This window comes from Filicampus tigris, chromosome 18 (genome assembly GCF_054856515.1).
Source record: "Filicampus tigris isolate MCC_2025a chromosome 18, RoL_Ftig_1.0, whole genome shotgun sequence".
Taxonomy (NCBI): Eukaryota; Metazoa; Chordata; class Actinopteri; order Syngnathiformes; family Syngnathidae; genus Filicampus; species Filicampus tigris.
Window position 1 is genome coordinate 12,146,898 of NC_141234.1, and position 22,391 is coordinate 12,169,288.

Here is a 22,391-nt window from a genome sequence, read left to right on the forward strand (position 1 = left end):
TCAGTTGCTGGAAAACGTCATCACACCCAAATAATCAAATAATGATGATAACAACAAACAATAAGCTTAATTCACCGTTTATCGCACAATTTATTGCACGCCAACTCAGCTTTGACTGCGCAAAATATGTTGAAAGCTAGCTGTAACATTTATATCGACCAAAACAACATAATGCTGAGGTATTTGGGGACATGCAGACATAGTTTCAGCAAATTTGTGCACTGCGTAACAAAATTATGCACTACGGTAAAAGTTGTGTGGCCTAATCTTGATTGGGGAGAGACGCGGAGAGTTGTCCACCGGGATAAGCTAGCTGTCCGTTGCCAGCAATGGTGTTGGAATCTCCGGTAGCCAAATAAACAACAGGCAGACAGGGGTCGAACTGTGATGGACATGCAAACTGTCCAGGGTGTATTTTTTCCCCCAAAGTAAGATCGTTTATGCAGAAACACACGTAATGATTAAATGCACTCCTGTACCCTACATGGTGGATTAAACTAAGCGTCTCCAAAGTGACACTACCTGTTAATCAACATGCGTGGAAACCCTGTTATGCATATGATCAGAATAAGACAATTATTGTTTTATTTTTTCTTTACTTGACATAAGTAAGTTTGCCCTCTTGGTCAGCAGTAACAGCTAGTTAAACAGCTAGCTTTTACTCGTAAGAGAAAGCTAAAATTCGTCGGGATTTGCAACCCTGTTGCTGTGTGTGACAGAAGAGAGTTGCACATTAACTGCGTTGCATCTCCCCCAGTTTGCTTAGACTTTAGAAATTATTAGTTGTATTTTTTCATTAATATTATTATTGATGAATATGTAGCGGAAAATCTGGAAAGTAAAGTGTTTTTTTTTTTTATTATTTTGAAGCGAAAATGCCCTCCAATGCTCGAGTTTAGTTATTTATGCTGTTATACGCATTGATTTCATTGCAAATTATTATATATTTTTTTTATTTCTACTTTTTGCTTTAAAGTGAGGAGGCACATCTTGAGACGTTTGGAAATGTTTTGTTTTGTTTTTATTCTTCACTTTCTTGTTAGTTTACTTAAGTAGTAGTACTTAAGTTAGTTTACCAGGCCATCTGTATTAGGTGACTGCATACCGTACTATACTTTCGTGCCTTGCTGCCATCTAGTGGTTTTAATCTGAATTAGCAGTTTATCGACCAGCATAGTAGATGCGCGTAAAACAGTCTCAGTTCCATAACCCTAATGCTGTAAAAGATGACCTTATTCAATTATATTTACCTACTTTCATTTAATCCAGATGTGTCTGTAGTGTATGTAGGTTGGCCATTTGTAGGCCACTGCCAGTTTTTTTACGGCATTTTGTAAAATTAGAAATGGCTAAAAATGTAACAAAATTTCAATGTTACAAGAGATCACACTATTTACTTTAATTAAAAAAAGAAGAAAACAGGTTTAATTCAAACTTGACACGGTTTTTAAAATTTTTAAATTGTAAATCAATTTTAATGTTAAAAGTTAGCCCAAATTATTTACGTATCTGTTTGTTTTTAGATATTACACTAACGTTCATCTTTTATTTAGTTTGATAACACCATCTTGAGATTTAGACTGTTTTTCCATCGCTGCGCATAATTAAATTAAACTGCAAAAAAACAACAACAACAAAAAATTTGGGCCTCATCGTCTAACTCAAGGGAAAAACTAATTCCAAAATAGAATTAATTATACGGTACATATTTTGTGTCCCTCGGTAGTGTTCGCCCAACCCTGCATTAGCTCCACCCACCACGGGTGACGTCTCCTGTCATGTGACCGACCAGGAAGGGCAGCATTTTTTTTTGACGGCAAGAGGAAAACATTACGCCTATGTGTTCTTGCACAGCCAAATAAGCAAGTATTATCCTTAATATATGTTCTTCAGCATTAAATATCATTGTCTCTAAACCCATATTGTCGGATAAAACCACAGCAGGTTTGAAGATGATATTAAATGTCAAATCCTTGAATGATTTTCTAATATTTTAGCGTCACGTAGCTAGAATGCTACCTACCAGCTGAGCAGGGCTCAGTTATGTCGACGCAACTTTGGCTTAATCCACAGCACTGTGAATCCGATTGACAAGTACAGTTGTGGCCTCCACATTTATATATATTTTTCCACACCTTTAATTCTCACTGTGGTTGAACAGACCTAATGTACGTGTTTAGGTATTGTTTCGGTCATTTTCAGTGAGACATTAGCTAGCTAACTACTCAGGGAGCGCTAGTTAATCAATTTTAGCTGACCTAATTCGAAGTCCAATTAAGTTATAGAATCCTAATTACTCCGGAACTGTACTGGGATCAGCCGTTGTTGGTCACCAGTAAACCCGTTTGCCATAGAAAAAAAGCTATGTGAAAAGCAACCATACTGTAGGTTTTCACCTTTTGATCTACTGACAATTGAAATATTAACAATTACGACTGAAAATGTGTGTACAGTATTTAACATGTATTTCAATTTGTGTGCAGCCAAAATTTCCTGCACGGTACTCGGAGAGACATCATGTCGTACAGTCAAGGAGACAGTTATCGCCCAGTCCCTCGGGACTTCACCAGCCTCATCCAAACATGCAGCTCCAATATCCAGAAGATTACACAAAACAGTAAGTGCTACTGTCTAGTATGAATTACAAATTCTATTAAAAATATGCAGCGTCATTCATTCTTGTATTTAGCAGGTGTAGAAAATGAATCGCATGATCATTTAATATTAGCAGATAATTTTCATACAGGTATTGTTTTATAATGGAATGTCATTTTCAGACACAATTTGTTTTTAACGTTTTTAAATTAACAAAATCTCTCATAGATTTGGGCGAATTTGTGATTGAGGATTAATGTTGGAAGTGTTAGCCACACTCTTTTGTGCATTTACCATATTCAGTGGGGTGTTGCAGATTTGAGGCTGGATTTTCACTGCAGGTCCATGCTTCCAATTCCATACCTGTCAAGTTTTACGCTTTTGTTGTAATTTGTACAGGTGGACACACTATTTCAAACATGTCTGTATTATTTGTATTTTGTACATCGCAAATCTGTATGGCCAATGTCAATTTTATCAGTGTTATCCGTTCCTGTTTTTGTCGCCTAACCGTAGTCGGGAGGCGCAAGGGAGAGCTTTCTCCAAACGGTGCGGCCGTCGCACGTCGTCGAAACGGGGGAGCCCGGTAGCCCAACAACATACGTCAGAGCAAGTAGGGGTCATCAAGTCCGGTCCTCAAGGGCACCTACCCTGCATGTTTTCCATCTCTCCCTGCTGCAACACACCTGTTTCAAATGATCTGTATCGTTATCAGGCTTCTGAAAAGCTTGCTGATGAGCTGATCATTTCAATCAGGTGTGTTGCAGCGGGGAGAGATGGAAAACATGCCGGATAGGTGCCCTTGAGGACCGGACTTGGCAACCCCTGCGTCAGAGGGTCTTCCGTGAACACCGCACAGCAGCCGTTCGGAAATCTTAATGTGTAAGATTATATACGGATATGTACGGGCAAATTACAATTTTTATAAGATTTAGTACACCCCGGGGTTGATAGGTATGCAATTCGGTTGTAATGTCTTTATTCATTTGTTGACTATCCATTTACATTTGAACATTTCAAGTGACACATATCCCATAACATCAGAACTAAACAATAATACACAAAGATTGAAAATAGTAAACATTACGTACAGATTAGTTGGCCCGGGCTGACCATTGATTTAATTGAGGGTAGTGTCCACATTAATGTACCATTTATTTTTGAAGCATATTACATTGTCCATGTGTTTGCTCTAGTTTGGATTTGCATCAGCTGTTTTGCGTAAATGCAAGCTCGCACGGCTGTGGTGTAGCTAATCTGTCTGTTTACACTCCACCCGCGTTGCACACATCAGATACATAGCTGATTTTTATCCACATTTAAAAGAGGCCTGATTTTGATTCTATGCATCTTTTCCCTCTCTACGCTGCTATGACGCATATCTGAATCAACAAAAAAAAGTGCAATTGTGTCACTTAAATCCAGTCTTAATGTGCACTGGACCCTCAGAGGTTGACCACAATCCATTTTGGGGGGGGTTACTCAATTGTTTTGACTAAGTTTTTCCCATAAATAATTCCTCCTATCGACTGTTGTTTATTGACATACCTCTGACTGATGACTTTAAAAAGTGCACCTTTACATTTGATAGTTTCATGAAAAGGTTGAAGCGATGAAGCCACAGATTCGTTCGCATGATTGATGTCATCTGATTCATCATTGACTGACTTATGTTTACGCCACGCTAGTTTGGTAGAATTTTGTGAAGTTGTCGTAGCGAACGCCTAAAATACTGTCAAGTCATAATGTCTAGTAAGTAAACAACTCGAGTAAATGTAGATCAATAAACTGTCATACATATCAATTAATGCGTCATTTACCTTTATTTTAGCCTTAGCCTAACGTATAAAACCAAAGCATTTAAGTATAGTCTGATATTGTTTATTGTAATACAGATTAATTTATTGCCTGTGTTTGTTAAAAAACTACATGGAAAGGCAACCTTGAAAAAATTTTCACATGCTAGAGCACAATCGGAATATTGAGGGGAAAAAAATTGCAATTAGATTATTTTTGAGAATAGTTTAGCGAACCGGCCAATAAAATCTAAAATACTGTGTGATTTCTTTGGACAAAATCATATCAACAGTTTTGAGAATGAAATTGGCTGATTTACACCCTTGCAGCAACTTCAATAATCCTTTTTTTTCCAATGAAGGCTTCTGTTTCAGTCAATCAAAACTAAACATGATCTTTGGCAGCGTTTTTAATGTAGCTATTTTACTGGTTTTAATACGATTGTGTGTCTCATGTTGTAATTGGTGAGCTCACGTCTCGAGTTTAAAATAAAGAAAGAAAGCCTTTGTTTTCTCCCAATGAACAGAAAACGGGGCATGTGATGTGACTGTCACATGCTGCTTCTTAAGCCACACTGTAAAAAAAAAAAAAAAATGAGGTCGTTCAACATAAAAGTCTTTGAGATGTTCTTCACACATACCAGTCTTATGTTTAATCAAATGAAGCAACAATGTTATACGTTGTAAATGACTTATAAATACAAATTGTTACAATATAACGGTATGACTTCTTGCCACTGAACACGTGTTGTGCAAACTGGTGTTATTTCTTCATATTAATGCCAGTGTGTATGTTTTTTTAAACACATCCGACTAAGTTGAAATGCTTTTTAACAAACAACCTTCTGTTAGGTGAACACAGAATTTTGGCCTCTGACCACATCGTAACTTATGTTGGATGATTGTTGAACTAATGCCCTTGAGTTAAGTAAAATGACAGAGGTTTGTCACTAGGACGCAAAATTCTACTTTTTCTATTTGGACGACTTACAGCTATATGTTAGGAGAACATACGTGTTTGTGGCGAAAAATAAACGCAACCGCTTTAAGTTAAAACAAAGTGTGCTTTTTATTCCAGTTGACTATACCTCTGCATGTACAAACAGGATATATGCAATTTCACAATCGATCACATTTTTATTTAAAACAAAACCTTTTTCAAATACAAATTGTTTAAGTAACACTGGAAAAATATACACAAGATTAAAAACAGCAAAAATACAAAATTATAACAAAATATTAGATTCAAGTACACAGAAATGAAGTACCTCAAATCCTAAAATAGTACATAACATAAATACGATTATAAATATTATAACATAATATTATGAAAATCAAATAGAAACAACAATGAAATCACTGTCACCATCAGATCATCTTATTGGCTTTTCTCAGAAATATACTCACAAAGCCTGTAACACTTCTGCTACATCTTCATTTTAAACTGTAGTTCTAAAATAACCTGTATAAAGAGAACATAAGCAAAACAATCACTTGTCAACATGAATCAGAAGCCATGTTTAGACTAGTTAAGGCGCATGGAACATATTTTTGCAAAGATTTTTGGGGGGTTGACTTCCGCTTTAACTCATTTACTGCCAGACATTTTCAGACCCCCTTTTACCCTAACGTTAGAAAAAATTTGAAAGAAATATGAATAAATTCCTGGGATTGAATGGCAGGACTGTAAAAAGACGGGTATATTAGTCAATGGCAGTGAATGGGTTAATAATAGAACCAGAATGTATTTGCCTGTTTATTTTCAGACAGAAATCACTAAAGCAGGACATTGCCATGTCTAAAGCATATGTCACGTCCTCATAAGATACTTGGATGTCAGCACGGCAGCCTTTAACACAAATGGGGGGGGGGGGCGGGTCTTGGCTGTTAAATGTCACACAAACCACTGTGGAAGATTACTATTAGCCGTTGTTGAGAGACGTTAAATATTTATCTTTTATCGTCTTTATCGCGTGTACGTGGAGATATTTCATGATGACAAAACCTTCTACTTCTCTTGTACATATTATGAGTCAAGAGCAAATTCCTTCAATTAAGCTCCTAAAAGACTGTTGCCACCACGTCACTGCATTTCACAGACCGAGCATGACCAATGTTGCATTCTCTCTCTCGAGATTCACATTCATTTGATCTCTTTCCTCTGACAGCCGCTCAAATCAAGAACATGGTGAGCCAGTTGGGGACCAGACAGGACAACAGTGAACTTCAGGATCGGCTGTATGTACTAACGTCATTGTTTGAACTTTCACCATCTTAAAACTGTGTAACCGTACGAGCAACTTTTAAACGTAACATTTTAGCTATTTTTAGCCGATTAAGTATAAAATTAACTCGTAGTGAAATAGGTAGAGGTGAGATAAAGAGGCAGACAGTCACACTCAACAAAGCGCAACATTATCTTATACTGATATAAACCACATATACATATCGAAAATATATATATATATATATATATATATCGTAAAAACACAATATATCGTCTCAGCCTAATCGTCTCACAATTACACAGTCGAGCGTGTGGAGTTGCGGGCGTTTTACATATTTCTCATCCTACTTCAGGTGGTTCGTTTGCAGTTGGACGAACAGATTTGTCGTTTAACTGCTCTTCACCGTCATCGTTTTTCCGGCGCATCTTACATGCAAGGTTGATTTGACCGACGTCAGTCTTCTCAAACCCGAACCGTTTCCAGGATCGGGATAACGAAATCTGTTATTGTTTATTGTAAAACACATTATTGAAACTGAAACTGAAAATTTCCCCACTGTGGGATCAATAAAGGCATTCTTATCTTATTGAATTATTTCCTGTGTATATTGAGAAATACACGGGAAGAGGACCTTGAAAAAATAATCGCATATTAAATTTCAGTTGAGGAGGAAAAAAAATACAATTCGATTTTCCACACTCGTTCAGACCTAATTTGTACCCATGTTATGTTTTGCTTGTCATTGAGTCACATGACTGAATCCTGTCTGATCATTGGGCGAATGAGGTCTGCAATCCTTTGTCGTCTACGCACTTGTTCGTTCGGTTGTTTTCTTTTCCAGACAGTATAAATACTCAATAATGTCAAATTGCCAAAGCGACATTCCCGATAATTTCGTAGGCGACTTATATGCCTGTCCCTTAGTGATGCTGAGGTCTCAAATTACCAGAACTTCCCGTGTATATTCTTCTCATCGTATTTACATGCCTTGTTGAGGCCCGTTCTTTTGGGCAAAATGTCGGAGAAAAGCCACAGAGCAGCGATTATCACGTGAAGCCTGCCGAAGGATGTCATGTGAGGTACCCCGAGATCTTGCACGCGTAACACACTGAGCCGGTTTGACTTTCAAACTGAAATTCCATTAAAAGAGCTAAGGGGTTTTCAACACTACAGCAATTCAAAAACACAAACCATTTGTACCATTCTTTGTGCCACAAAAAACATGATGTCACGAGCGGTGCCGTATTTCTGTCCAACTGTGAACTGTTGCTGTTTTTCGCAGGCAGCAGATACAACACTACACAAACCAGCTTGCAAAAGAAACCAACAAGCACCTGAAGGAGTTGGGCTCGGTTCCTTTGCCAGCATCACCCTCAGAGCAAGTTAGTACAGTGTAGAGTGTAGCTTTAGAATCAGTTCGGACTAAAAACTCTTAACGAATGATTGTCGTATGGATGTAAGGACTAGGGATAGACCGAGTATCGGCCGGGCCGATCGGCGCCGATATTCGGCATTTTGACGAATACCGTTATCAGCCTTTTTAAAAAAAAAAATCTGATGGCTGATAATAAATCCATTTAAAACTGTGCTAACTTCAACCAACTGTTTATGTAAATTTCCAGTACACGTTATAAGAGATTCTACTGACCCTGGCAACATTCTGCACCTTTTTGTTTTTGTTTAAAATCAAAACAAAGATCAGTAAAATTTGAACATTTCTGTCATTCTGAAATTTCAGAGAACTTTTATTTACTGTAAAAAATATAGGGAGCTATTGTTTCAGTTTTCATTTAACTTTATTAGACAGTAAATTTGTTAGAATTTTACAACAAAGATGTATATTGTCATTGTCATAATAAAAAAATCAACACTGCAAATCTGAAAAAAAAAAGTCCGATAAACATATGCTTAAATTAGTTTAAACAAAGTTAAGAGTTTTAATTTTTTCTTAGATTTTGAGGCCTTTTTACTGAAAATGAATATCGTCTCCAAGTATCAGTTATCGGCCTCCTCGACTAGTAATTATCGGCATCCGTATCGGCCCTGAAAAAAACCATATCGGTCTATCTCCAGTAATGACCCGGTACATTGATACGACGTATTAAAAAGGTCTCCTATTTGTTGTCTTCCTTTCTTCGCCCTGCGGCGTCCAGAGGCAGCAGAAGATTCAGAAGGAACGGCTGATGAATGATTTCTCCGCCGCTCTCAACAACTTCCAAGCAGTCCAGAGGCGTGCAGCGGAGAAGGAGAAGGAGTCAGTAGCCCGAGCGAGAGCTGGATCTCGCCTGTCGGTACGTCGGAGGTCGTGAACTTTTTAGAAATAGGGCTAGCGTTAGCTGTAACTAGTTAACGTGTGGGCAATTGTCGGACACTAGTTTTGCTGTGACTCAAAATGCGGATTGCCGGTGAATTTTTTTGCAACGTCGCAGATGCCAATCCGAAATGCAAAGTTGTGTCACTTGTGTTGCTCCAGCATTTGTGTTCACATATCCTTTGCTGCTATCAATCCTATCCGTTAGCATGTCAATGGTATTTTGGATTGTTTGTTAGCATTAAGCTAATTAGACTTTTTTATTTATTTATTTACTTATTTTTTTAGGGAAAATTTTATATAGTTTAAAAGTATCTGTTTAGTTTGATAGTCAACTCTGTAAAAAAGGAAAGGAAAGGAAAACAAATCCCTGTCTTGACTGATATCGGTTAGCTCGTGTTGACGTTGCCTGACACTTTTTGCAAAAGTCATGTAGATCATCTCACCTAAACATTTGAATTTCAAACATTGTCAGCCAGATGAGCAGCACTTTTTTCTTCCTTCTCTTTCAGGCGGACGACAGTTTGCAAGATGAAAAGCTTGTGTCTTTTGATAAGTAAGTGAATGCCAGGTATTCATCTTTTTTCCAGCTATGAGATTTAGCTAGGTTGGAAAGTACTTTATTGATCCTGATTGATCCTGTATTGATGTAAATGTATTTGTTATTTTCTTTTTAGAAATACTTAATAAATGACCACTCAATAATATTGTTAGTGATACGTAAACTTGTATAGTTAGTTAGTTAGTTAAAGGGTGTAACGGTTAAAGAATATTGTTGCCGATACTGTCAATAGTTTTTCTTCAGGAAAAACAGTCATTAAATGAAACCCGAGTCCGTGTCAACCCACATACATACACACAGATAGAATCCAACTTTTCCGTTTTTTCTGGCCAACAGTCAGGACGACTGGAGTCAAATGACCGCTCAGACGGAGGAGGTAGCCATCACAGAAGAGGACCTGGAACTTATCAAGGAGAGAGAAACCAACATCCGACAGCTGGAGGTCAGTGTCTTTGTCTCGTTGTTCATCGCCCAATCAAAATAGGCTTTCCCTCCCGCCAGGAGTTCACATTAATGTCTTGCTCTCGTTGTTTGTTTACAGTCGGACATTATGGATGTCAACCAGATTTTTAAGGACCTCGCAGTCATGATCCATGATCAAGGAGAGATGATTGGTGAGAAGAAGCAGTTTTTTTGTGATCAAAACACAAAATGATAAATCATTTGACCTGAAAAAAATAAATGAATGGAATAATAAAATGAACCCAATATATTTGTTGCTTTTTCTCCCAAATTTCAAAACAGTTAAGTTTATATATTCATCCATGTCAGGCTGCACCAACAGTTTGATCAGTATTATTATTATTCTCAGTTTTTTACCTACGTATTTATTTGACAGTCATTTTTTTCCCATTTAATTGTGTGGCCTATTTAAAATATGTATTTTATAAACAAAAGGATTAAAGATCCCTGAACATTGCCAATCATTTCCTGACATTTTTGTCTATATCCCACACTTCTACTGTACATGTACATGCATGTGCTGTTTTGCAGATAGCATTGAAGCAAATGTGGAGAATGCTGAAGTTCACGTAGAGCGAGGAGCAGAGCAACTACAGAGAGCCTCTTACTACCAAGTAAGTTACTCTTGAGCCTTGATGTAATGTTTGTAGCGTATTTGGTCCTGGACCGAGGGAGTTATTAGATTATTTTATTGTATCTTTCCATGGGACAACACTGATGAAATGACACTTCGCTGCAATATAAATCAACAGTGTAAATCTCTCAAGTTTAAACACTTTCAACCAAAGTGAGTGAGTCAAAAAGTAAAGTGTCCAAATTGTCCTCAATGTGTCAACCCAAACATTTTTTTCCCTAGAATATGGACTATGCAGGACCACTTTGATAAATAGTTTGTGGAATATGAGAAAGCCACCTGTTTTTAGCCATCTCAGCGGGCGGCCATTTTGTCACTTCTGTCGACTGAAGATGACATCGAAGTTGCTCAGGGCTCAGATAACGGCCAATCATGGCTCATCTTTGGAAAACAGTTGAGCCGTGATTGGTCGTTATCTGAGCCCTGAGCAACTGTGACATCAACTTCAACCGACAGAAGTGAAAAAATAGCCGCCCTGTGAGATGACTAAAAGTGGGTGCATTTTGCGACGTAATTTATATTCCACTAGCGCAATATTAATCAGAATGCCGTATTTAGACTAGTGGCCCTGCATAGAACATATTCTTGGAAAAAATATGTTTAGGTTAACTTCCCTTTAAAGTAGAGCAGCATTTCTGTTTTTAAGATTCTTAGATTTTTCAAGAATATGTTCCCAGCAGGCCCACGAGTTGAAACACGGCATTCTGATTAATTTTGCGTTTGTTGCGGCTGACTTGTTTTCTGAATCTGAGCCGTGGTTGTTGGTTGTGAGCAGTTGTGATGTCATTTTCAGTCGACAGAAGACAAAATGGCCGCCCCCAGAGATGGCTAAAAATGAGCGGATTAACACTTATTCCACATACGCAATATTTATCAGAATGCCCTGTTTCAACTAGTGGGATTGCATAGAACATATTCTTGAAAAAAAAAATGTTTGCGTTGACTTCTACTTTAAGGGTGTGTTCAGCTTTGTTGCCAGGAGCTTAGACATTAATTAACAGCTGTGTGTTGAATTATTTTAAAGGGACAGTAACTTTACACCGTTATAAATTGTACACTGACTAATTTGCATTGTTCCTAAATCCCATGAAAAGAAAATTTAAAATATTTCCCTAAATGTAAGGGTATTATTCATTTTTGTGAGCTACTGTGCAATATGTCCCCTTTAGATTGCTGTACCAGCTAACAACTTTTTGCTTTCCTTGTGACAGCAAAAGTCCCGGAAGAAGATGTGCATCCTGGCATTAGTTTGCTCCATTGCGCTGGTCATTCTTGGCATCATCATCTGGCTCGTGTCTAAGTGACTTCACTCCCTTGTTAATTGCATCATCGTTATTACTATTTTTTACGCTGTCCTCCTCCCACCTAAAAGTACCTGCTTGGTAATCACAAGAGGAGCAGATAAATACTGTACTGCTCACATCATCAGGATCGCCGGCGTAGATTAGTGCAGAGCTGCAAACGTGCTAAGCTCGGCTAACCGCAGATTTTTTTTTTTTTTTTTTCCTGTAAAATAGCACAATTGAACTGTGTTTGAAGGGGAACTGAGGTGACGGGGAGTGATTTATTTGTTTTTCTTTTTCTGCACTAACACTGTCACTATTTCAAAAGTATAATTATTGCAATTAGCAGACCAAACCAGGAAAGAATATAAAAGATTATGATTTTTAGGGTTCTGTGTGTATTATTATTAGGTTGGTCATCTCTTCTTGTGGCACCTTCTCATGAAAAAGTGTGTTTTTGCACAGTTGAAGTGTTCAGTGAGCAAGTCAGTTCTAAACACTACTGAGAGCTGGCTGGAGCCTTAGAGTAAACACACACGACCAGGAAGACTCCAAGCGGTGATTGTAGTATAACTGTTGTATACTTGTCTTAACAGTAAATTCATATTTGTAAATATTACACTGTTCTGCATTATAGCCTGCCATATAGAGTTTATCTGAAACGCAACGCCTGTCTGAAGAAGCATTTGCATTGATTTATATGACTCATGTCAGTATATGTAATAAATGTCTTGATTACAGTACTTTCATTGTGGGCGTGGCTTTTTTTTTCATTACGTGATTCTCAGTCAAAAAATATAGGCGTGGAATCAACATAATTTATTCTTTTCACTGTATGGGAGGGGTTGTATGGAAGTTTTTTTTTTTTTAAAGGCAAGTAGTGGGTACCCTTTCAATATATGTCACAAACTCAAAACTTAGGAAAGAAAAAAAGAATAATAGTGATTATAACTACGCCCTAGGCAGCACAGGGAGGTTAACCCCAATGCGGACAAATGCTACATTAAAAAAACAAAAAAAAAAAAAAAAAGGATTGATGGATAACATTTTACCGTTTATCAGGACATCGGGGTGTTTGAATTTGAAGCAATTCTGGGCCTTAGAACCACAAGGGGGTGCTGATGTCTTTTGCCTTCGACGTTTGCAAGTGGAGTCTGGAAGTGTAGAGCAGTGTTTTTCAAATTCTGTGCCGTGGCACACTGGTGATATTGTCAGGTGTGCGGTGGGAAATTATCTAGTAATTTGTGTGCCTGTGCGGTCTAGCGCCTGGCGGCGTAATCATGTAGTACTCTTCCATACCAGCAGGTAGCAGCAGCAGGTAGGTTATTGTCTTTTTTTAGAGACAAGCGAATTAGTGACGTATGTTTATCCAAACAGGCCCATGTTTCACACTGAGTATCAATATGAAACATTATAAAATACTTTTTTCTTTGTGTTTATTTTATTCCTATTTAAGACGTTATAATATAAAGTTATACTTCAGTGTTAAAATTGCTTATTTAAACAGTATAACACTTAAAATAAGCTTTTTTCCCCCCACAATTTCAGCTGGTGGTGTACCGCGGGATTTTTTCAATAAAATACATGTTTGAAAAACACTGGCCTCGAGGGAGGGAGAATTATGAAGGTTACCTACAGTAAGTATACCATCTAAATTTATACAGTAATATGATCTTTGCTACATGGCGAGATATGGACAGGCTCAGAAATATGGAGAAGTTCAAACATCTACATTAAAACGGGCAGCACAATTGCATTTCTGCCTCAGTCAAGAGGTCCTGGGTTTTAATATCAGCTCAGGCCCTCCGGTGTGGAGCTTGCATGTTCTCTTGGTTCTTATTTAGGTTTGGGACCCTTATGCAGGGACTCTGGAGACTCAAAAATGTCCATGAGTGAATATAATTGTGAGTGGTTGTTGGTATTGTGCACTGTAACATTGTTTTGCCCGCTCTTGTCTGAATGGTCAAGTTGTTGCTGCAATGCTCAGGTAACTTTATTCTTCAATTCTATTGAGTAACTATTTACCTTGAATACTCTGGTTTCCTTCTGAATTTCAAAAACTGGGGCATTAGGTCAAAAGAATACTTGATTGAATAGTGATTATAGTCCAAGGTGGAAATCATACATCGTATGTTGTGTCTCTATAAATTCAAATTCCCCAAAGACGTAGGATGTTTGAATATCAAAGAGAATGCAAAATAATCTGAACACGCATGACAGAGACACTGACTTTACATGTGTTTACATCCATTTAGAAGGTGATACCTACAATTTATTTTACAAAAGGGAGAATTTAATTAGGCAACTTAGGTCACATTTTAGAATGTTCAGTTAAGTCGAGACATATTTGGACAACAACCGAGTTGTTGTGATTGAAATGCAATTGTCATGATGCTGCGCAGCTTTAAAGAGGAAGTCAACCCCAAAATCTTCTTTGCAATATGTTGTATGCGCCCCCACTAGTACAAACACAATATTCTGATTAAAATTGTATTTGTGGAATATAAGTTAAAAGGGGAAGTCAACCCAAACATATTGTTTTCAAGAATATGTTGTATGCAAGCTCAATAGTTGAAACAAGGCGTTCTGATAAATATTGCAATTGTGGAATATAAGTTAAGCAGCAAAATGCACTCCTTTTTAGCCATCTCTGGGGCAGCCATTTTGTCACTCCTGTCGACTGAAAATGACATCACAACTGTTCACAACGACCAATCCCGGCTGACCTGTTTTCTGAATCTGATTGGTCCTTGTGAGCAGTTGTGATGTCATTTTCAGTCGACGGAAGACAAAATGGCCACCGACAGAGATGGATGAAAATGGTTGGATTTTGCGAGTGGATTAACACTTATTCGACAATTACAATATTTATCAGAGTGCCCTGTTTCAACTAGTGGGCTTGCATAGAACATATTCCACATATAAGTTAATTCATCCGTTTTTAGCCATCTCTAGGGGCAGCCATTTTGTCACCTATGTCACTTCTTTAAGAAGCAAAATCCACCTGTTTTTATCCATGTCCGGGGGCCGCCATTTCCAATCACACCTGTTTTCTCACCTGTTTTCTGAAGCTGAGCTGCGATTGGTTGTTACCTGAGCCTTGAGCAACTGTGACTATATTTTTAGTCAACAGCAAGTGACAAAATGGCCGCCACCCGAGATGGAGAAAAACAGGAGGATTTTGCTGCTCCAGGGAGACCTTTGAGCCCTAAAATGCAGGTACATAAAATGGCCCAAATACCCAAAATGTCCTATTTTATTTTATTTATTTATTTATTTTTGTAGAGAAATAATTAAAGGTGAAATACTACACCTCAGTCACTTGTTGACTGTTTTAATTCAAATCCATGGTGATGGATGAACTCTATATTGGGTGGCGACTGTAACATTCTGCAGGCCCGTATTGTTATTATTGCACAGTAAAGTTGCATTACCTAAGCGCAAATAATAGCCTGTGCTGTTTGAGAGCTTTATACTTTATTATATTAGTCTGTCTTTAATCAGAGCAGCTAATCTTCTCTATATACTGCTGCCAGAGTCAATCTTCATCAATGGCGCAAAGGTGCGTGAGAAGGAACAACGATGTGTTGTCAAAAGACTTTTTTTTACGACTCCGGGGAGCTTACTTCCATGTCTGCATGTCTGCCTTTGACCCGCTGTTTTTTTTTTTTTTTTATAACTGTACAGTCTCTGATTGACTCGCCAAGACTTGTGATGTTTGACTCGCATGCTTGAGAGTGGCAGCTCTCACTCCAGCATACATTCTACTCATGTCCACTACGGAATCAATCCCAGCTGCCTCCGCAGCTCAATGCCAGCTGAAAAGTTGGGACTTCAAAGTATCCCAGAGCCAAAATTGGAAACTTAATGCTAGCCATCAACCAAGTACCATCTGTGTGCTTTACATTAAACAATAAGTCGCCTTTGTACTGTTTCATTCCAGAAATGGAATTACATATCATTTTATTTGCTACGACTACGACCGTGTTTAACAGCCTTGTAATTACGTCTTTTTCAATGGAACCATTTGAGTTGACTTCTTTCTAAAATCAGTGTAGTCTTCCATCTTAGTAATGTCACACTATTCATCCAAATTGAGATTTATAGAAGTGGTGCCCAGTGTGTCCAATTAAGCGATTGCCCTTGAAGTTAATAATAGCGTTTGAATTTGTGAAGTCAATACTTCATATAGTACACTTTATACATGTGCGTTAATCCTTGTACATTATATTAGTTTCAGACTTTTCATCACAGGTAGTTTTTATTTCGTTTTGCCTGAGTTTTTTTAAATCGAGTTATTTTAACAATTTTAGAGCTGGTTTGTTTGTCTTATTGTATCAAAAATGCTTCCTTTTAGTTTAGTTTTGATTAGTTTTAGTATTAGTTTTTTTTAAAATTATGGAATATTTGGCAGGTGCGAAAAAAAAGACAAATAAGGCCACTGAGTATTCTAATTGAGTAAGGTGAACTACAACTCTCAAACGACGGTTTGACCTTCCCTCTTCTGTACGAACATACAGCAATACAAAAAAAAACATTTTTCATTTAAGATATTATCTAACAAAGACTCAATTAAAAACAACCGACATTTTCCCCATAATAATAGTTAGTTTGAATAATTTAGTTCGTTTTAGTCATCTATAATAACCTTTGTGTTCATATTGACAAACACAAATACCCGCCGCCGGGTCGACAGTGTCATCAAGTAAGTGCTGCTTATCAGACGCTAATGTTGTTAGCTAACCTCATCTGTGCATTCAGCAAAACTCAATGTAGCTATGACTAGGTGTTGTAAACAGAAGCATTGTGGGTAAAGTAGTGTAAACCTTACACTGTAAGGGCTAATTTGTGTTGGCAACAGAGTCCAAAAGTTACGGCGAATTTCACCAAATATACTTAATACAATGCAAACCTGTCTTTCATGGCAGCACGATGGGCATGCCCAATCATTTAAAAAAAGGAAGCAAGTTATGGCTTATGCCTGATTTCATATCTGACATAGGCACAGTTGTGTCTAGAAGCTAGCTGCAGTTAGCATACACACGTTACGGCGTGTTTGATGTAACGCTCCTATTCGGAACGCTAACATGTCGTAGCATCTTCTATGGATTAAGCAGCCGTTATTCAGTAAACTCGCGTTGATTGACAACCAAAACTCTGTGTGTTTATGCTTGTGGCGGACATCGAAGCAGGAAGCGCACGCTTGCTCTCTCTTTCTCTTTCTGTCACTCGCGAACGGAGTGATGCGTTCATGAACTGGGAAATATCAGCACTCAACACAAAAACGACATACTGTATGTGCCGCTCATCGGCATCACATAACAATAAAATCCATGATCAAGTTTGTTGTAATATACAATGTTATAGTGCAAAGAAAAAAAGGTCTTTCTTTTTTTTGTTACAGCTGCATACCACATTTTGATTGTGTAGATCAATTTACTACTTTTAAATTATGCATACTAGTGAAAAGAATAAAACCTTTTTGATGAAGTTTAAATTAACACAAAATAAAAAAACACAATACAAGTGTTTATTTTAGTTTTCTTTAGCACAGACCATTTGCCCAATTTACTCCTTTGATTTCACTACCTTCCGTTAAAAAAAAAAAGTCTTGGTGCCCAAGAAGAGTGAAAAATAGTGAAAAAAAGTACTTCTTTTTGTATTCATAGATAATTTCACTGTATTAGTGCAACTCTGCATAGTGTATAGTTTTGGTTCAATTTTAAAACGCACTACAGAATTACAGATAAAAATGTTAAGGCCAGAGTATGGCCTTCAATTTAAGCCGCTCCTTTATTTATTAACATCTCAAGAATGATGGCTTAAGTTGCAAAGTTTAATACAAGTTGCGATTTATATATTATCCGATTAGTCGACTAACCGCGACTACTGTTAGTGATTAGTCGACTAGCAATATAATCGTTTGTGGCAGCCCTAGACCGTATGTAGCAAGACTTATAAAAAGTAATAAAAGCAGTAGGATGTTAGGATATCAGTAATAAGTGTTATCCTAAAAAATGTTTTAATTGAGTGAAATGTAGGCGATGTTCAAGAAAAGTTTGTTTTGTACTTGTACTCTGTCAAAAAAAAAGCGCGATGAAGAAGCCGTGAAAGGCCAGGCAAGCCATGACATTACTTGCAGACATTTGTATGTTTGCAAGGTTCGAAACAACTTTTTTTTTTCTCAGAGGAGCAATTTTGCTTATCAATTGCTTTATTTGAGGAGCAAGTTTTTAATTTGGAGGAGCATTTTTAAGTAAGGGTTTTGGTTGTGTTTACCTTAGGCCCCAATTGACTAGCTAGCGCTGCAGTGACGTCGCAAGACAGACATACACAAAGTGTGATTAGCGGCTAGTGCAGCTAGTAGTCGCGAGGACGAACGTGAAATGCACAACACATTGAAAATGTACACTTCATACATACGATGTTTCAGTTCGGCAGGCTCCCAAATGCAGGCTCCCACAGTAGCGGGGCTCTCTTCCCTGATCTGTTATGAGAGACCCAGCTGGGTTGCCGCGCTATCGCGAGTTAGCAATCAATGATTTCCGTAGCATTTGGCAGCTCTGCGTTTTGCCCTATAAACCGCACATTTGACGTTCTGCGTTTCAGCAAGTTTGAGGCACGAATTTTTACTGCGATGTGAAACCGCTTATTTAGAGCCTTAGTTTGGGATCATAAGCGGATTCTTTCTTTCTCAAAGCATTAGCCTTTCCGTCACTTAGCTAATGGTTAATCCATCAGTCCATAAAATCTTCTCCTAGAATTTGTGAGGCTGGTTCTTGTACTTGTTTGGCAAATTACAGCCTGCCCTTCCTATTCTTGCTAATGAGTGGTTTGCATCTTCCAATGTGGTCTCTGTCTACGTCTTCTACAAACAGTAGATTGACCACTAGACTTTCCCTCCTGCTATCCGGAGGTCGTTGCTGATGTCACGAACAGTTGCTGTCTTTACGGTTCTCACGATGTTTCTGTCATCTCCCGCTGCCGTTCTCCTTGATCTGCCTGCTTCATGTCTGTTACTTGGCACACCAGTGGTTGATTCTTCAGGACATTCCAAATGGTTATGGCTATGTTTATGCGATGGCTCAAATTTGTCAAATTCCAAAACACACATCTGAAAACAGAAGGATAAGGATAGGTCAAGTAGCCCTCATCTTAATCCCATTCAAGGAATGTATGTTGAAGGAGCTGAAACATTAAGTTAGGTTACTATCATTCTTGGCCAGGTCAATTTTATTTGTTGTTGTTTATGTTGGACCACAAATATTTACTTGATTAGTTCATGTTCAGTGAATACTCAATGCATGCTTAAAGTGGAAGTCAGCCCAAACATATTTTTTGTATGTAGAATATGTTCTATGCAAGCCCACTAGTTGAAACAGGGCACTCTGATAAATATTGCATTTGTGGAATAAGTGTTAATCCACTCGTTATTAGCCATCTCTGGGGGCGGCCATTTTGTCTTCCGTCGACTGAAAATGACATCACAACTGCTCACAACGACCAATCAGATTCAGAAAACAGGTCAGCCGGGATTGGTCGTTGTGAGTAGTTGTGATGTCATTTTCAGTCGACATGAGTGACAAAATGGCCGCCCCCAGAGATGGCTAAAAAGGAGTGCATTTTGCTGCTTAACTTAAATTCCACAAACGCAAAATTAATCAGAATGCCGTGTTTCAACTAGTGGGCCTGCTGGGAACATATTCTTGAAAAAAAATATGTTTGGGTTGACTTTCACTTTAAATGTATTATTTATGTCAGTCTCAAAAGATGTCAGTGGCCATTGTGGATTTCTTATTTCTTTAATGGAAAGATATCAAGCCGTGTGTGTGTATATATTCTCCGAATGATGTAATTCTGTTGGAAAAAGCATGCCGAGTAAAAAAATCTAACCAGGCACTGTGACTGATATGAACCAATACAACATACAGTTTGCACAAGGATGGGAGTGTTCTGTTTACATTCCAAGTGCTTGCATCACATTTTCCATAAGGTTCACCCTGGGTTAATTAACAGGAGCAATGGAGAGCAGATGCCAGTCATGCTTTGATGATGCATACGGCGTTTGTTTACACACAGTTTGAACTCTTGTGTGCACAGCTATTGGATGGCTTGCAGTGTCACTTTGGCTCCAGTATTTACTTTCATCATTGGAAGAATTCTTGAAAATGTTGGTGATGATTTCAAGTCTCACACGAGCATGACATTTTCTATCTGCATCATTCCCACCCAAATATCATGTAATAGTGACGCACAGAACTGAACTGTGTCCCCTCCTGTGCGCAGAGGCTGCGGTGGTTGAAACCGCGCCTGACTTGAACTGGCAGACGCTGTGCCTGATCCAAGCCTTGACGCACTTGATGTCACACCGGTGTTTTGCTTCACAGCAGCAATAGCATTGCAGCAACGCCAGAATTAGTAACTCTGCCAACAGCATGAAGCTGGTCAACAAAAAAAGGACTCGCTCCGAGAAATTTAGCTGTAGTAACTGCAAGCAACTCAAGTATAAAAGCTAAATCTAGATGCCAACGCTTAAAATAGAGAAACAGAGCTGACCTTATTGTAATGTAAGAAAGTGGTACACACGCTTCTGACCTGCTACTCAGTATGATATAAGATATGATCAATTCAAATACATATCAGTTTCATACACTTATTAGATATATGACACTATTTTCAGACCCTCTTTTACCCTAACGTTTGAAAAATATATAAATAAGTTCCTGGGGTTGAATGGCTGGACTGTGAAAAGACGTACAAAAACGTATTTGGCACTGAATTAATGGCCCCTCGGTTATTTTTAAAAAAATTACTTAAATGCTTCTTTGATTAATTTTATGTAGTGCTGTCAAGCGATTACATATTTAATCGAAATTAATCACATTTTTTCATAGTTAATCGTAGTTAATCACACATTTTATTTATTGTAAAAAAAAAAATTCTGTCCCATTATCTTATCAAATATTGATACCCTTAACATGAATAAGAGGATTGGTTTTCTTATGCAAATACTTTATTAAAGGGAAGTCAACCCATTTTTTTCCCCAATATTATGTTCTATGCAGGCCCACTAGTTGAAACAAAGCATTCTGATAAATATTGCGTTTGTGGAATAAGAGTTAATCGAACCGTTTTTAGCCATCACGGCTCACCTGTCTTCTGAAGCTGAGCTATGATTGGTTTGGCAAACTGCAATTTGCCAAACAAGTTCTCTGAAGCTGAGCTATGATTGGTCGTTATCTGAACCCTGAGCAACTGTGATGTCATTTTCAGTCGCCAGAAGTGACAAAATGGCCGCCTCCTGAGATGGCTAGATTTTGCGGCTTAACTCATATATAACAAGGTCAGGTAAACAGAGATGAGCACTTTTCCCCATTTTGCCCGTCTGTCCTCCGTCCGCAACCTGGGCATCCTTCCGTCATCGTCCCTCCGTCCATATTCATAAAAAAGAATCGTCCTCCGATCCCGTCCGTCCTCGTGCTTACATTTTGTCCGCCCCCTCCGAAAAAAACGTCCATGCACGATCCCATGAGAGAGATGCTAACGGCAGAAGTTCCATAATTCACTCATCGCGAGTGGATTGAATTGTTTACAACTGTTTAAGTGTCAACATCATAACGCAATACTATTGCGTTTTATTGCAAAATATTTGCGTTATAATGTAATAGGTTTTCATTTTTTACTTGCGCTATTTTGCAATTAAAATTAATTATTGCCAAAATAATGCTACATTAGGAGGAATAGAAAGACTTCTACTTCCGTGTCGTAGCTTTAAGTGTACGCCGGTGCTGGCAAGGGCATATATGACGCTTTGGAAAGATTTTGACGCTGCAGAGATGTCCCAAACAAGGACACTAGAGGGCAGACTATGCTTGTGAGTACAACTTTACTGCAGGAAACAGACGTGAAAAAGAAACAAAAAGGACTCTACAATGTTGCGCAGGCTTCTCCGTGGTATCGCAGAAGAGAGCAGTGGTCTTTCTAAAAGAAATCAACATGTCAGTCGGTACTTGACCCGGTTAAGGACGATCACAGGGATGGACAAAACCCCACTTGCGTCCTTGCTTAGTCAGTCCTTTTTAAAAAAAACTCTCATCCTCCGTCCCCAAGATGGACCGTTCCGTCCCTGGGACGAAATTCCCATCCCTGCACATATAACCATATATTTATTGATTTTAACGGTTCTAAAACTGTGGGTGACTTTATTTTCCTAATTTAGTGTGTTTAGTCATTTTGAATACAATTCTGCCCTTTGATTCAACAGTTACATCTTAAAATGTGTTAAATTGCTGTAAATGGAACTACTGGCTGAGACGGCAGAACTGTCAAGGATCTGAAGAAAGAGCAGAACAAAGGAAGGATGGAAATATGTCTGTCTTCATTCTTTTGGCTTTTTTAATGTAACCAGTTGAAGGCACACCTGCGAAACGATCATGCTCTTGAATCGACATCTTGATCGCACAAGTGGACGGATTACTATTGTATTACTATAATGCTGACTAATGCAGATTTCGACAACT

General features: G+C 38.2%; 2 protein-coding genes across 4 annotated transcripts in view; both read left to right on the forward strand.

Moving 5' to 3' along the window:
• Positions 1-1,741: 1,741 nt before the first annotated feature.
• stx12 (syntaxin 12) lies at positions 1,742-12,614 on the forward strand. 3 transcript variants are annotated; one of them, XM_086015233.1, is made up of 10 exons: positions 1,742-1,862; positions 2,484-2,617; positions 6,560-6,629; positions 7,902-8,001; positions 8,773-8,910; positions 9,443-9,486; positions 9,829-9,934; positions 10,034-10,106; positions 10,486-10,568; positions 11,800-12,614. In XM_086015233.1, exons 2-10 carry the CDS (start codon positions 2,518-2,520, stop codon positions 11,890-11,892), a joined length of 807 nt encoding a protein of 268 aa, XP_085871359.1. In that variant the 5' UTR covers positions 1,742-1,862; positions 2,484-2,517; the 3' UTR covers positions 11,893-12,614. The 3 variants fall into 3 exon arrangements, with proteins under 3 accessions (XP_085871359.1, XP_085871361.1, XP_085871360.1); XM_086015235.1 differs by having other exon boundaries at positions 10,490-10,568; XM_086015234.1 differs by having other exon boundaries at positions 1,794-1,866.
• A 557-nt stretch (positions 12,615-13,171) lies between these two features.
• The window catches only part of ccn2b (cellular communication network factor 2b), a 41,570-nt gene continuing 32,350 nt past the window's right edge, over positions 13,172-22,391 (forward strand). Inside the window, exon 1 of the mRNA XM_086014348.1 lies at positions 13,172-13,189. The gene's annotated coding sequence lies outside the window, so the exon portion shown is untranslated. The remainder of the gene's footprint in view (positions 13,190-22,391) is intronic.

What these genes read in the sequence shown, in the direction of transcription:
- stx12 (XM_086015233.1), top strand. Translation starts at nt 2,518, where the DNA reads ATGTCGTACAGTCAAGGAGACAGTTATCGCCCAGTCCCTCGGGACTTC. An exon ending in CCAGAAGATTACACAAAACA is followed by an intron (nt 2,618 to 6,559) that starts GTAAGTGCTACT and finishes TTCCTCTGACAG; the next exon opens with CCGCTCAAATCAAGAACATG. An exon ending in TGATCAAGGAGAGATGATTG is followed by an intron (nt 10,107 to 10,485) that starts GTGAGAAGAAGC and finishes GCTGTTTTGCAG; the next exon opens with ATAGCATTGAAGCAAATGTG.